Source organism: Poromitra crassiceps, assembly GCF_964638095.1.
Source record: "Poromitra crassiceps genome assembly, chromosome: 4".
Taxonomy (NCBI): domain Eukaryota; kingdom Metazoa; phylum Chordata; class Actinopteri; order Beryciformes; family Melamphaidae; genus Poromitra; species Poromitra crassiceps.
The window spans coordinates 14,361,291-14,377,221 of record NC_139626.1 but is presented as its reverse complement, the minus strand read 5'-3'; the positions used below and the strand labels follow the sequence as shown (position 1 = coordinate 14,377,221).

General features: G+C 42.4%; 1 protein-coding gene across 1 annotated transcript; it reads left to right on the top strand.

The window, feature by feature from the left end:
* Window positions 1–328: 328 nt before the first annotated feature.
* LOC310775614 (uncharacterized protein) lies at window positions 329–13,560 on the top strand (the record flags this gene model as incomplete). The annotated part of the gene is made up of 8 exons (XM_083635775.1): window positions 329–456; window positions 576–656; window positions 1,279–1,351; window positions 7,184–7,367; window positions 7,869–8,080; window positions 11,030–11,140; window positions 11,508–11,625; window positions 12,582–13,560. Exons 1-8 carry the CDS (start codon window positions 382–384, stop codon window positions 13,558–13,560), a joined length of 1,833 nt encoding a protein of 610 aa, XP_083491901.1. The 5' UTR covers window positions 329–381.
* Window positions 13,561–15,931: the final 2,371 nt, after the last annotated feature.

Here is a 15,931-nt window from a genome sequence, read left to right as displayed (position 1 = left end):
ACTACTTACATACTTACCTGACCTCCATACAGCAGATCAGGAGGCAACTGCTTGGCTTAACGGCTTTGCATTCGCTAAATAAATAAATGCTACTTACACGAAGGTCCCTGGAATTCCCCCAAAGGACTCCTGGAGGTCCCGCCCCCTCACTTAACGCACCTGATGCACGTGTTGATGTTCGCACCCCCCTCTCGGTTTTGGTTTCTCCGCGTGTTTCTCGCTCATGGCCACAGCCGACTCCGCCTCTCGGTGAACCAGACTTATATCTAGCAGCTCTCTCTCTGACCCTGACCCACAGGCAGACGGACAGGACGAGCACAGCACTTTCAAACACGCGGCTTTTCACTCAGTCAGCAATATAGAGACAGTTAAGCAGCAGCGATGGTTGTTGAGCAGCGGTGCGCAATCAGTGCGCGCATCATTGGAGTTATGCACAGAGACTCACCCAAACTCAAGGTTATACCAAAGTCAATATATATATTTCATTATTATTATTATTTAAACTTCAGTTAGGCTATTGTTGAGCTTTTCTCGTGGGATTTCTTTCTCATCTGAATTGTTTTTCATCCCCACAGGTGTTCATGGTATCTGTTTTGTGGTCTGATGACAGTGAAGTGATTGTCTACAGGTCGTTCCGGGATTTTAAGACATTTCATGTAAGTAAAACTTCTTCATCACGGTAGCCTACTATCACATTGTTAGATCAGATCGATCTTCTCAGTGGGTAAATTGCATTGACTGTATGTAAATTGGGTCTAGCATTTTGTTAGGCTAGGGCGTGCTGAACTGGCAGTCTGAAGAGTGTAGCTCATGGATGCCGACCCCACAATCACAAATTAAGTCATCGTCTGCGCAAATCACTGTAGCCTATCGCCTTTTTAATGATGCACAGCAGCAAAAAGAAAACTGTTAGTCATTTCCTCAGCATTATAGGCTACTGGAGCAATTATGGGTGTGACCCCTAATAAACAGCAGGGACCTGCTGCTGGTGATTTACAACCAGCTGGTGCAAATCAGCAAAGAAGGCATCAAAAAACCAAGAGAAACAAGAAAATTAAGACAATTTGCAACAATTTTGTCTGTCTCCTCTGATGGCATGGTATTTTTTTTATTTTTTATTTTATTCTTTTGCAGAAGAAATGAAACGAAAACATCAAAGTGAAGTGTAGCCTATACATAGCCTAGTCTAAGCTACACTGATTTGTAATGACTACTCAATTTGTTGTTTTTGTTGCTCTTAGGGTAACAACCAAGTGTATTTTTTTCCTCTCTCCTCAGAGGCAGCTGAAAAAAAGGTTCCCCCTTGAAAACCCTCTTCGGAGAAGGGATAGACTCATCCCGAAATTTAGAAGTAAGTTTGTGTTTGTTAAACTTTGTATTCCAGTGTGTTTAATAGCCTAACTTAAAAAGAAATAACCTGCAGTGTTTGCCTATAAGCATCTGATGGCCAGAGGAGCTGCCTGCTAAAGAATTCCTATACAGGGTTATGCAGGTCTGGAAAAGTATTAAAATTAATTTGATCATTTACATGTAGGCCTAGGTATTGAATAGTTTGGGAATAAAAAAAAAATTTCTGGAAAGTATGGAAAATGTTGTGGTTCAGGTCCGATACACACATAATTATAAGTTTTATGTTGTTGTAGACCTTTGCGTCCAGTTTTTGTTGATGTCCAGAATAATGTTCAGATAGAAGGATGTTATTTTACCCAGCTCCTGTCAGTATGCATTAAAAACCCACCAAAATAAAATCCAGTCAACATAGGGCCTGGGGAAAATATTGAGTTTTTTAAAAAGGAATGCTTGTAGCAACCCTGCCAATAATCTCTCAAATATTCTGATATTTGGAGCTGTGAAGCACGATCTACAATACAGTGATATACAGTATCCCAGTGTTTCTCAACCACTGGGCCGTGGTCCACTGGTGGGCCTCAGAGTGCCATCTAGTGGGCCGCAGAGGACCTCTCACATCAAGATATCACAATGATAATCACAATGATATCATGATAACCTATCATTTATTTGGGAAGGTGGTCATGAGAAATGTTTTAACAATCAGAAGTGGGCCTTGAATTAAAAAAGGTTGAGATCCCCTGCAGTAGCCTACATATGCAGATATACAGAAATAAAGTGATATGACCTAGTTAGCAGGGGCAACATGTCTATCTTCATAAATAGCCTATTGAACACCAGACAAAATCTTCTCTGGTAAAATCAAGGTCTGGTAAAAATATGGAATTTTTCAATTGAAAATGTGTAAGAACCCTGCCTGTTGTGTTTTCACCGTCATGTGATAGATGACTGTCTTACTCACCTTGTGAAATACTACAGCACGTCTAAAGTTGTACAGGAACAACCATGATTGTCTAACAAAACCAGCAAGCAGAGAAAAGCAACAATCTCCCGTCCATAACCGCTCCATGGCACCGCTCAAACGCTGGTCCAGCAGCTTTTATCGTCTCGGGCACGGATTCCATTATAGGGATGCACGGTATACCGGTACTACAATGGTACCGTTAAAACCGGTACTAGACCACGTTCATTTAGTACCAATACTTTTAAAAATGTCATGAGTTGCGTCAGTGTGTGACCGTGTCTTTGTGGCAAGCTCACCAAACGTCTGGGAGCCGAGGAGCGAATCTTTACCCAAACTCCATTAAAAAAAATGCCGTTTTAACGGAGGAAGAGGGCAGGATAACAGCCGACTCACATCCTGAATTGACATTTTATTCACTTATAGTAACCTCTCCGTGGATTATATATATATATATATATATATATATATATATATATATATATACATATATATGCCGAATTGAAGAGTGGTGTCTGGTAATACATTTTACGTACCTCTGTATAATCAAGAACCGTTAAATTAATAGGCTATGTGATGTTTTTCATAGCGAGACAATGGCACACAAGTGTAACGGTAGCAGCTCCGCAGAGGCAGACAGCAGTGCGCTTTCTCTGTCACCAAGCCATCATGATTTCCTCCACTTCAGTTCAGTCTGAATATCAGGCTAGGATGTTTTCTCTTTACCTCACATTTATTCAGAGAACGGGGTTAATTTCCCTCGTTTGAGGGTACAGTATGTCTGGAGATGTTTTAATTATGCCAATTAATTGCTCCTTCTCTTCAACATTCCTGATATTACGCATAACGGTAGTGGGTGGAAAATTACATGCATAATAGGCTACCACATTTTCTTTTGCGGACTTTCTGAAAATTCGATTAAAAGTTGCGATACCTTTTTTGGATGGAAACCCAGCTACTTGCCCTCACTGTCTCTTGAAAGGTGCTTCAACGTGACAGGTGAACGGATCCAACACATTGAACCACGCTATTTCTCTCCGACAGGCAATCCCGACTTGTTCAAAGAGTTCAGTTCAAAGACCGACATGTTTAGTGAATGTGAAGGATAACATACCAGCCCTCATAAGTCAAAGGAGTGATGTATTGTGTGACAAGCTAACTTGTTTCACCGTCGGGGTTTGACGAGGCAATTAAGGCAATGGATATGTGCTGCCTAGTACAGCACAGACAGGATGAACAGTCATGACGGTGTATATAAAGTTACTATCAAAGAGATCATAAACTCAAGTAGCCTACCTATAGGGGACATCAGACTGCTGCATACCATGCAAAAGCCCCAATAACACCATGGCCCTGTCTCAAATAGTAAATAATTAAATCAAGGCCATTAAGTGTCATTAAAGCCCTTACATGGCATGCAGCAATCGGATGTCCCCCATACTAATATTTACAATAATCCAATTAATGTTATAGTAATTTATTGTCAAAAACACACCTACATGTATGACAAAAATTACACCACATAATAAACCACCACCATAGCATACATTTCAATAGCCTATTTATTGTGCATGCAAATAAGAAACATAATGCCATTCATTAATACACAGGATAAGATGTTACTATCCCTTCCTTGTGCCAAAATCCGAGGTAAAACACATTTAGAAGCCCAGCATTATTAGCCCACATACAGCACACTACAGTTGATGTGCAGTGCACTAAAGTAGACTGAACACAATGAAGTGACTCAACACACCTTGCCAGAGTTCTGCTACATTAGATAACTAGAAAAGGAGAAAATGTGCTCGGTAGCCTAGATTACTGAACACATTTTTCCTGATGTTTTAGGTTTTTGCCGTGGTATTGTTTCAGTATCGAGATACTTAGGCAGGTATCTGTATCGAACTCATCATTTTGGTATCGTGACAACACTACTCTCCATTACAGCGGGGGGCAGCCTGTCACTCAAACGTGAAGGATTTTGTTTTCACCGCTGCAGGCGCTGACAACACGCCCACAAGTCACTTGTCCTCAGGAATTAGTAATCCAGTTCCTAGACTCTTGACACTGTAAATTTCAGCCGGTAGATTGCTCCTGACCTCCATACACAGTGACCCCCATTCAAGTGTCAATAACCCCCCCCCCCCCCCATGAAAGTAGAGGATATCTTCTTTCTTTTGGGATATTCAGTGTTTACATAGTCAGGGTCTTGGAAAATTTGTGAAAATGATCAAAAACCCTGCCATTGGCTGGCGACTTTTCCTTTGAACTTCTGGTGGGGAATGAGTTAATGGAGAGAGTGGTATGGCCTGTTTATCTTGTTTATCCTTTGAGATGCAATAGACCCGTTTCACGGGGGCCATTTTGTGTCAAAAAGGCAGGGTAAACACAGGAGCAAGCAAAACGGTAATGAGAGTTTTCCAACTTTGTAATACTTTTCCAGACCTGCATAACCCCAAAATGGCCCCCGTGAAAAGGGTCTATTAGGGTGGGTTTCGACCATTACCAATTCACATTAAGCCTTCCTCCAAAAACGTAGATCTCGTTTGACCCAGGCATTAATTTAGCTAAATGTGTTAAGAAGCTCAATCAGTTTCAGTTCTTCCAATGAAGAAACATAGCCACAATCTAATTAATTGAGTGTTTTCATGATTTGGGAAGGATCATTCATGCTTTGAATTTTGAGCCCACTCAGTGTCTTTTTTTAAGACATTTCTGTCAGTCATTCTCTTAATCTGACATTGCGTGTTGTGCTGTTTACATAATACGTTTTGTTGTATATTTATCTTTGCTCATTTTAAAATGTGAAGCTATATGTGACTATAAGAGGTCCGATGCAATTCAAATGTACTCTTTGTGAGAGGTCCTAAAAATTCTACATCAGATTCATGAGGTGTTTTTATGATGAATCCCATTGTCCTCGAAAATTGAAAGCGTGTGAAATAGTGCTGCACGATTTGGGGGAAAGGTGCGATTAGCGATTATGGTGGACAAGATTGCGATTGTGATTGCGATATAATAAACAAATTGTATCTAGGGATGTGCCGGCATGAGTTTTTGACTGTATGATAACCTTGGACAAAAATACCACGGTTTCATGCATCACAGACTAAAATACATGAAATATATTAGAATTTAAAATATATTAAAACTAAATAAATAAAACTATTTTAAATAGAATTATCTTTTTAAAAAAAACTACATTTTGAGACATTTGCCTGTCCCAAACATGTAAAAAAGAAACACCAGAAAAATAGAAACTGCACTGTGTTACAGCACATAGAAGATGGCAAAGTTAGTTACATGTCTGTCCAGCAATACAATGATACACCTAGTTTATTTCTTTTGTAGCGACAGATGGCCTTAAACGCCACACTCACGTGGCCTCTTGAGAGGCGAGGTAACGTGCATCTGCAGACTTTATCGAGGGACCATGAAGGCGTCATGTGACAGGCTAGTTAGAAGCCTGCCTGGAGGTGCTGCTGCTGGCAGCTGCGACAGTGTTTTCTCTGCTATCAACCTTGTTAATCTCGCTATATTCACAGCGGGTCATTACCCACTGTGCACTTAAACATGCACCAGTTCTGCATAAGCACCTGCAGCTCTTTCCTTATTTTACTGACGTTCTGACTAATCACACGGCTGTTTACATGCGTTTCTGAACGGCTAGCTAGTTATTAGCATAGCTAGCTGTTGGCAATCATGGATGTTCTCTCTCTCCCTCTTGGTAAGATGTTATGTTTGTGAACCTTGCTGCACATAACATTACTTATTTGCGGGAGTGCATGGGAGAAGTCTCCCGCACGTGCTGACATCGCGATTAGATTAATCATGCAGCACTAGTGTGAAAGCATGTGATCAATCACTGAATATTGGATGGCATGGTTCCCAATTAACAGAATTGATGTGAAGGACCATAATGCTATGTAAAATGAAAGATGCATATGTGTGTGTATATATATGTGTGTATATATATATATATATATATATATATATATATATATATATATATATACACACACACACACACTAGGCATATCACTGCATGAAAAACCTGCTTTCCGGGCATGTAAATGACCACATGTTGCACCATGTGCGGATGCTATGTGGTACTTAACACCTTTAACACACGTAACACCTCTGATGGGGACATTCGAGGTGCATTCCAGCTTTTCATGCCCCATGGGCCATCACACCCCGGCCTGAGATGTGAAAATGTGGTCAGAGGTGAACAGGAGACACTTAACACCTCTGATGGTCATTCAGAGGTGCATTCCAATATGCTGACTCCAATTATCAGAGGCTCAGCTCAGTCACACCTATAGACCCTTCTCACGGGGGCCATTTTGTGTCGAGAAGCCAGGGTAAACACAGGTGCAAGCAAAACACTAATGAGGGTTTCCAAATCCCAATCATGGAAGTTGGAAACCCTCATTAGTGTTTTGCTTGCACCTGTGTTTACCCTGGCTTCTCGACACAAAATGGCCCCCGTGAGAAGGGTCTATTGGACAGCCCCTAGGTATGGGAAGGTATTCATTGGATGAAAACTACAAATGGCTACAAACAGAATCAACCCATTGCGTGGTGCAATCCTATAGATCAGCCCTGAGCCAATGGCTATAATAGACAGTGAACCCCCCACTTATTATTATTATTATTATTATTATTATTATTATTATTGTTGTTGTTATTGTTAATACTAATCATATGAATATGAATAATAATAATAATAATAATAATAATATATACTGACTGTAGAATTGAAGAAAACGCAATAACCAATTATTTTGCACATGTCAAGTGGGTTTTCTCCTTAAGAAGGGATGGAGAATGAGGCCCAGTCTTGATCTTCTTACACTATCCTGTTCTCAGGGCAGGCCATGCAGAGCAGCATGCAGCAGAAAGGCTGCAGCAGGTCGGTGCGCAGGATGAGGTTCCTGGACAGCTACTGCTCCAAGCTGCTGAGGTGTGACCTCTCCGTGACCCACAGTTCAGAGGTCACGCGCTTCTTCATGCCCAAAGACCAGGACGTGCAGCCAGACTTTGCCAAGAACAGGTAGGCCGCTGGGTCAAAGACCAGTTTTCCAGCTCAGCCTGCTCACTTTAGCTTTTCCTATGTCAACTTTCCTGTTTACTGTTATAGACCGAATCACAATGTTTACAGTAACGTCTGGGTAGACGACACCTGCATCACGCACATACAATTTAATGGAGCAGAGCAAACAACTGAGATAAATAGAAAATGGTTGAGTCTAAAATGCAGGTTTAATGCTTTCATATCTGAATAAAAAATTTGTTTAATACTTTTTATTTAACCATTTTGATCTCAAAATAGGACACTTAAGTGGATGATTTTGCATCTGCCCTGGTATCTGTAACCTTTTTCACTCCATGAGTGTGCATCCCTCATCCCCACTAGAACGTTCTCCTCTTGTGATGTCACAAGAGGAGAACGCCAATTTAGAATGCCACCTTTTCCAAAATGCAACCTGTACCACGTTCTTTAAATGTCCTTTAGTTTAACTGACCATTTGGGACGTAACTCTTCTCTCCGCAGCATCATGATCCTGCTGTCAGACATGCCTGAAGACGCAGGGCCGAGCGGAGGCGGGGCGGATGCCGCCCAGCCGCACGTGGGCACTGTCTCGCACCCGTTCGTGACCCAGACGTACCGCGCTGTGGCGCCCCACGAGACCAAGGACATGAAGAACCGCCCCTTTAACGTCAGCCTGGGCGAGAGACTCGACGTCCTCATCAAAGACCCTGCAGGTCAGTGCTCAGGCTTTCAGGCGCACACGTCCTGAAGATGATCAGGAAGATGAAAAAACATGGCACTTTTTTTTTTATGAGAAAAGGTGATTGAAGACCCTGGGGCCGGTTGCACCAACTGGTCTTACGACTGGTCTTAAGCTAAGTCGGTCGTAACTTTAACGACCTAACAGCTACGCCGGTTGCACCAACCTTTTTTATCAAGCCTTTTTCTCACTATGACCGGTCGTAAATATTACGCCTAGTCCAGAGCAGGCGTAAGGTGCAGTCATGGGTGCAGTATAGACTGTTTTCACCTGTGTGTTGCGCAATAGCTACAACCCCTCAGCACTCTGGCTGTATTCAGACCCGAGTTATAAACTGGAAACCGGAGTACGTTATAAACGTTATAAACATAGTCACGTTATAAACAACCAATGCTGGGGGTCCGCATGGGAAGTGAAAATCGAAATGGTTAAAAGTTAAATCAATTTGGTCATTCAGTGGCGTTTTACTGCCATGTGTAAAGTAATGACAAGTAACAGTTAGCCGCTAACATTAGCCACACTATTACAGCCGATTACCCATTAGCGGAGCGTCATTTGACGTCAGCACACTCTTCAAAACAGGTCGCGTGCCGCATTCCAGTGGGCATTTCCATGCTTTCACATGGACGCGCATCGCTACTACGACCGGCGTAGTTAAGACCAGACGTAAGCCCTGTTGGTGCAACAGGCATAAAGCTTCTGAGATTTTTCTATCAGCGCGTCGGGTTTTGCTGCCTGTGCCTGTGAGATCTCCGTGGTAGGCTATCAGTGGATATCTGCTGTGATTGAGTCACCGTCGTAAAGTCGCCTTTGAAGCATGATGTTCGATTATAACGAACTAGTTGTGTGGCTTAGCCTTCCCAAATGTTGAGGGTCGTTTTTTATAATTTAATACATAGAATTGGGAACGTTACATTCAATTTCATTCAGACTGCCTGGCACCTGGAGCTGCGCACTGAGTATGTTCTGTTTTGGGCCGCGCAGAGTACGCGCGCCCTCCTCAGAGCCCCGCCTCCAGCGCGTGGGCGAAGAGTATGCCAGAAGCTTAAGTCCACTCTAAAGACTAACTAAGGCCGACGTAGGAGTTATGACCAGGCATAGTTAACTCATTCATGGCCAGTTTAGGACTGCCAATATTTAGCACAGGCCAAAGACTTTCATAATTGTTGGTCATCTTTCAAGACCCACAGTAAATTATCTATTAGCACCAGAGTGATTTGCAATACCTCAAAATGAAGATGTACGTCTCTGGGTTCACCAGGAAAAAAAAAGTGAGCTTTTAGCATGTTCTGTACTCTACTTATATCCATTTATATACACCCTGTTTTCACCCAATAGGTCTCTCTGAGATGACAAACAGGAGAAAAGTCAATTTCTGTAAAATACACATTCTCAAGCAGAACTCGCTCTCAATTCTTTTATTTTGAACTGTATTGACATCAGACATGTAAATACTATTCGTTATGACACAAATGAAAGAAAAAAAATATATATATATATATACACATGAAGTGCTTTTTTTTTTACATTCAACAATACAGCAGTGTGAGTGAGTGTGCAGACAGACACACAGACAGACAGACAGACAGACAGACACACACACACACACACACACACACACACACACACACACGATCCCCCTTCGTTGCGTGATTTCTAACCCCACATAGGATAAGCAATAACCACGCCCTGTGGCGCCGGGATTGGCCAGGAGCAACACTGGAGGGCACGCAGCCCAGCGATTTCATGAACCAACTGAATAGCTCTTGAGAACAGACGGGCTGCTGTGACTGCCGCTTCTGCCGTGTGTTTATTTTGTTTTGTTCTGGTGCACCCGTCCTCGTCCATGTCTCCCTGACTGTCCTATCCTGCCTGCTATTTGATCGTTCCCGTTTTCCCCTCGGCTATTCAACACGTCCTCCTCACCGCCCTCTGATCGATCATTTCCTCATTCCTCCGATGATCAAACGCATCTGTGGATTACTTTCTCCGGTTTTCTCCGGCTGGCACACAGGAAAGCGACCAGCTCCTGCAGCGCGCGAGGGGCGTTTCAATGGCGTTTCTCCTGTCTGCACATAGTGCACAAGGAAGCGTTTATCCATTTGCTGCTTTTCCTCTTGCTCAATTTCAAAACAACAGCTGCGGTATGTGTTTGTTCACGTGTTGTCTTAGATGCTAGGGACCTGATACTATGTCACAGGCTGAGGAAGTGTTTGAACTACGCCCTGCAGTAATAAAAACAAAAACACGTCAAACACGTCATTGGCCCTCTGGGCTATTCCTGATAACACGTCAAAGACGTCATTGGCCCTGAATGAGTTAAGACCAGTTGGTGCAACCAGCCCCATCTTTAAGTGAATGTAGTTTACAATAGCCTATCAAGCATTGCTTATATATTATATATATATATATTATATATTATATTTTTCACATATTTTGCATATAATATGTAAATCCATGTAAATCTTTTTTTTTACTTCACTTTATGGTTTTCCCAAGTGTTGAAATTGTCAGCAGCATACATTTACACAGCATTGTTATATTCTAATTTAGTAGTTTTATTGTTTTATTGTTTGATTACGGTTTATACTGCCCATTTTATGTTGTGTCTGTCTGCTTATATATTTTATTACCCATCGTCCTATTACCTTGCCTGCTGTATCAACCTCATTTCCCCACGGGGGTCAATAAAGTTTAATCTCATCTTATATTAACGGTTAAGCTTCAAATGATCCACACCTTGGAGGTGGCCATATGACCATAGTCCATTTAGTAGCACTATTCAAGCAATTGGGTTTAGGTGCCTTGCTCAAGGGCCCCCCCCCCCTACTTTCCTCTTTGATTTTCTCAGCTGGTCTGGGATTTCACTTCTCTCCTACTTGTACCCGTTTCTGGTGCATTGACAGTTTATTGTCTCTCAAAGGTTGGTGGCTGGTGGAGAAAGAGGACAAGCGTCTGGCTTGGTTCCCTGGTCCCTACCTGAAGTTGTGTGAAGAAGAGGAGGGGGAGGATGATCACGGCTTCATCCTGGGAGGTACGATCACAATGAACCCTGAATGATCCAGCCAAGACGCACACAGTACACAGACAGGGCCGCGCTTCCGCAACAAAGCCAAATGATACAACTTTGTGTATGCCCGCCCCCAATTTTGTTACAGGTTTCATATTGTTTGTTTAGCTCATGTCGTCCCAAACATAGCTAGCTGGTCATACTACTGTGGAGCCAAACATGTATACTGTTCACAACACAAGGGGAGCAATCTTCAACCAGTAGAAAAGATTCCCTTCTGTCAAAGTGCTGTGAAATGTATCTGCGATCTTATCATCTGTGTATCTTGTCTTCAAACATGCTGTGTGTTTTGTTGTCTTGAGTCTCTGCCTCTCTTGGTTCTGACCTCCAGGTGCCCTGTACTGTGCTGTGAGGAGCTACTTGACTAAGAAGGCTGACGAGCTGTCTGTGACTATCGGCTCTGTGGTGGAGGTTCTAAGGAAGTCCGACAACGGCTGGTGGCTCATCAGGTATCCCGACTATCCTGTCTGTCGGCACCGCAAACAAAAGATGGAGAATATCATAAGCAAAGCATTGAAAAAGCTCAACGTTTTCCGGCTTTCATCAATGCCTCTTTATTGTCTCTCCACACAAACAAAGGATCCAGCCTTGATAATGGGGACAGAGTGGGAGATGTAGTTGGTTTAACCTAGTTGGACTGTTGATGTATCAGAGGAAATCCTATATCAGGGTATCCGCAGGATCCAGAAAAGTATTAAAAGTTGATCAGTCCATTTAGGGGAAATTAAGGCCCTTAAAAAGTCTTAATCGCCATTTGAGAGGTATTGCATTTTGTAGCTATTGTGCTGATTGTGTTAAATGAGCATAATGATATCGTCCCATATGGATCGTAGACCCCTGAATTGAATCGAAATCGTATCGTGGCAGACTTTCTGATATCAGTAATAACCTATCGTTGTCCAAATAATCGATATAATATTGTATCGTGATGAAACTTGTGATTTACACCTTATCGCTGATGTGATGAAAGTGACGTTGAGGTCTTGAAAAAGTCTTGGAAAAGGTCTTAAAAGGTATTGAATTTAACTCCAGGATTCCTGCATATACCCTGTGTATGTATGAGACACATACAGTAGGTATGTAACACAACCACATATTCAGTCAAATAATAGTAGGATGGAGACAGGAAGGAAAGAACACGATTCACTGATGGTAAATGAGCGGCAAGCAAAAGTACCAGGAATGCGGAAGAAAGAAAATGGCGTCACACAAACCATTTGGCGTAGACTAATGCAAAGCAGATTACTGTACCATGAGTGTATGCACTTTTAGGACAGGTGGGGATTGAACACATGAACTGACATCTCAAAAAGTCCATCTTAAAATATACCCACAGTTGTATACTGAATAGATGTATGTCTTACAGTGTGAAATAAGGTATTTTCTCATGGAATTCTTTTTTCAGATCAAATGGCAAGGCAGGTTATGTCCCCTCCATGTACCTACAACCGTACAACAACCCACGCGCCGGCCTGTACAGCCTGCAGAGAAAGCTGCATTCCTCCAGCCTGAACCTGTCAACCAACAGCCCAGCACACGGCAGCGCCCTCAATCTGCCACCGAGGGAACCGCAAACCATCAAACTGTCACCAACGGAACTGCAAACCTTCCATCTGTCACCAACGAAACCTCAAACCTTCATGTCACCAAGGGGACCACAAACCTTCAATCTGTCACCAAGGAAACCTCAAACCTTCAATCTGTCACCAACGAAACCTCAAACCTTCATGTCACCAAGGGGACCACAAACCCTCAATCTGTCACCGAGGGGACTGCCAACTGGAAGTCCCTCTCCAACCACTATCCATGAAGAAAACAGCCCACATCGGGGTTCCTCAGTCCGGTTCAGCGGTGAGACAAACGGGCCCCTAAAAGTGCAACTCCACAAGGCCCACTCCCTGGATGCCCTGTGTGAGACCTGGTCCCACACGACTCTCCCCGTCCTGGCGCAGAGGGACTCGGGCGTCTCAGGCACGAGCAGCGACGAGACCTGGTCCCACGCGACTCTCCCCGTCCTGGCGCAGAGGGACTCGGGCGTCTCGGGCACGAGCAGCGACGAGTATGAGCTCTCGGGCTTCTCATCGGGCAGCGAGTCATCTTCGACCGGCAAAGAACCAGAGCGGGACCGGGGCCACCCGGGACGCACCGCAGAACGGCGCCGCTCCTGCAGCACCCCGAGGAGCAGTGGCCGCTCAAGCTCCAGCTCCGGTACGTCCGGCTGGGCCTACCAAGGCAGCCAGAGGGCCTCCATCATGTCCCCCAGTGTGCCCCCCAGACCCCAGGTCCATGAGATCCTGACCCGCTGCACCACCATGACCCGCAAGGCGGCGCTGGTCAACAGGGCCCGCCTCATGTCTCTGCCTCAGCCACTCCAGTGCCGCTAGGGACCGGGAGATCTGAAGAAGGTTAGAAGTCAACTGAGCTACCTTTTCTTGTTTTGTTTGTTATACTCTATTGGACTTTGGTCAGAGTTTTATAGTACTCTATTGGACGTAGTTATAGAGAGTCAAAGTCACGCCCTCGTCCTGGTTAGGCATTAGCCTGGTAAACCAGCCGGTCACGTCAACTCACATTTCATTTTGTTCTTCGTTCCCGTCTGGCCTGAAGCTCTCACCCAGTGTTTTGCAGTGGGCGGAAGTTGGGCGGGTGTACTTGCCTTGACAGACAACTCGTTCAGCCAAATACTATTTATTTATTTATTATAATTGATTATAAATAATAAATGTTTGACTTGGTTAAACCCAGCTATATTTACAGTCAGGAGAGACTATAACATTTCACTCGGGGAATGATCCACTTTTTTATTCTTTAATTTTTAGTTTGAGTGAAATGTTCTATGGTCTCTCCTGATTCTAAATATAGCTCAATCGCTTGCTTTGATGAATAATTTTTTTTGAACGTTTTACAAAATGTTGAATCAAATCCCTTGGTTCATATGCCTAACCTGGAAGAGGGCGTGACTTTGGCTCTATTTGTGTGGTGGTCTGTGAGAACCCTTCACATGCCGCTGCTACACATTGTTGACAGTGAGCCAAATTAGATCAAACGAGTTTTGCATGAATGATTTAGTTTTGGTTGATCTCCGTAATACATCATGGTGAATCATTTTCATAAAACAAAGGGGAAAGTATTTATTTTTATGGTTTTGGTGGAATGCCACTGTAGAAAATGGCATGTTGTGGCTGTTTTAAAGCATTTTTTTGCCTCACGTTTGACTTTTCTACACAATAACGGAGACTGAGTTATCTCAGTCATTCAAAGAGTTTCGGTAACACTTTATAACAACGTTCAGTTGTAAGTCATTTATAAGTCTTTAGTTAATGATGAACTAATCACTTACAAACATGAATATACATTTGTAGATGATTAATAAATGCTATGTTAACATATCACAAAAAGTCATCTATAACTGATGCCTTGCCATTTGGTTTGTGCCCTTTGACTTCCTTATCCTTGTGCCGCTTGCTGTCACGCTCCTGGCTTATATCGGTTTTCCCGTTTCTTCTGCCACACCTCTTCTAGTTTCTCCATGGTGTAGTTGCATTCGGTGCTCAGATCCTGGAGCCTCGTAAATTAATTGTAAATTATTTACACATCATTTACAACAAGTGAGGAACACTTAATTTACTAAAGGTTTATAGATAACTTGCAACATCATCTACAAATGTATATTCATGTTTTGTAAATGGTTAGTTCATCATTAACTAAAGGCTTATAAATGACACGTACAACGGAACGTTATTATAAAGTGTTACCAGAGTTTCTAATTTAGGGCGTTACATTTTCACCATGTGAAGGTTTTTTGCAGGCAATCGCACATTTAATCTGACTTTTATAGTGTTATATTTTTAAATTATACATCTGTCATATTCATGTGGGCTTTTTGTTTTTGGTCTTGTGATGTCTAATATAATATAAGTCTAATATATAAATTATTAATACCACTGAGCTGTACTGAATATATCCCTTCTGCTGTATTGCACTTTTCACATGTGAAGGAACCAAGTTGCAGTCAAGCTGTGTATTTGACAGATCAAAAATATTATTTGACATAACTATGCATGTATTGTACTATGTACTACTACTAAGCCTATACTATGTTTCTTTTTAATAGTTTTTTTTTTCTGTTTCTAAAAGCTGGGAAATAAATAGCATTTTCTAATTATATCACCTTGTTTCTTATTTTCAAGTGTTACTGTTGGACAGTATGAATAATAAAGTTTTTCTTTTCTAGCAAGCGTTTTTCTATAATACTTTTTCTAAACTCTTAACACACCAACTCACCTACAACACACGGTAAGCAAAATGCTTAAAATCGCATATTGTAAACTAATCGGCAATGCTAATTTTAAAAACGCAAGAATACTTTCAACATATGCTAACTCTACCAAAACACTGTAAACATGTCTCGAAATTCTTGTCTTTCAAAACACTAGCATGTTTTCTCTTCCAACAGAAACATTTAGTCAATCACAGCAAAACGACATACAAAATACTAACAGCTGAGCCCTGTACCACGAAGCTCGATTAGTGGTTTAGCGAGGTAACTTCAGGTTTAACCCTGGTTTGGCCGTGCTTCAAAGCTAGTTAACTTCTTACCGACATATTTCCGTAGCAACTTATGCTTCACACTTAACCTGGTCCGCAGTAGGTTAAGTTGCAAGGATAAGATTAGACCTTAAATACACCGCCCACGAACCAATCGAATCAGCAGTTTGGAAAAATGGCCAACCCCTTTCTGGACGAGTTTCCCAT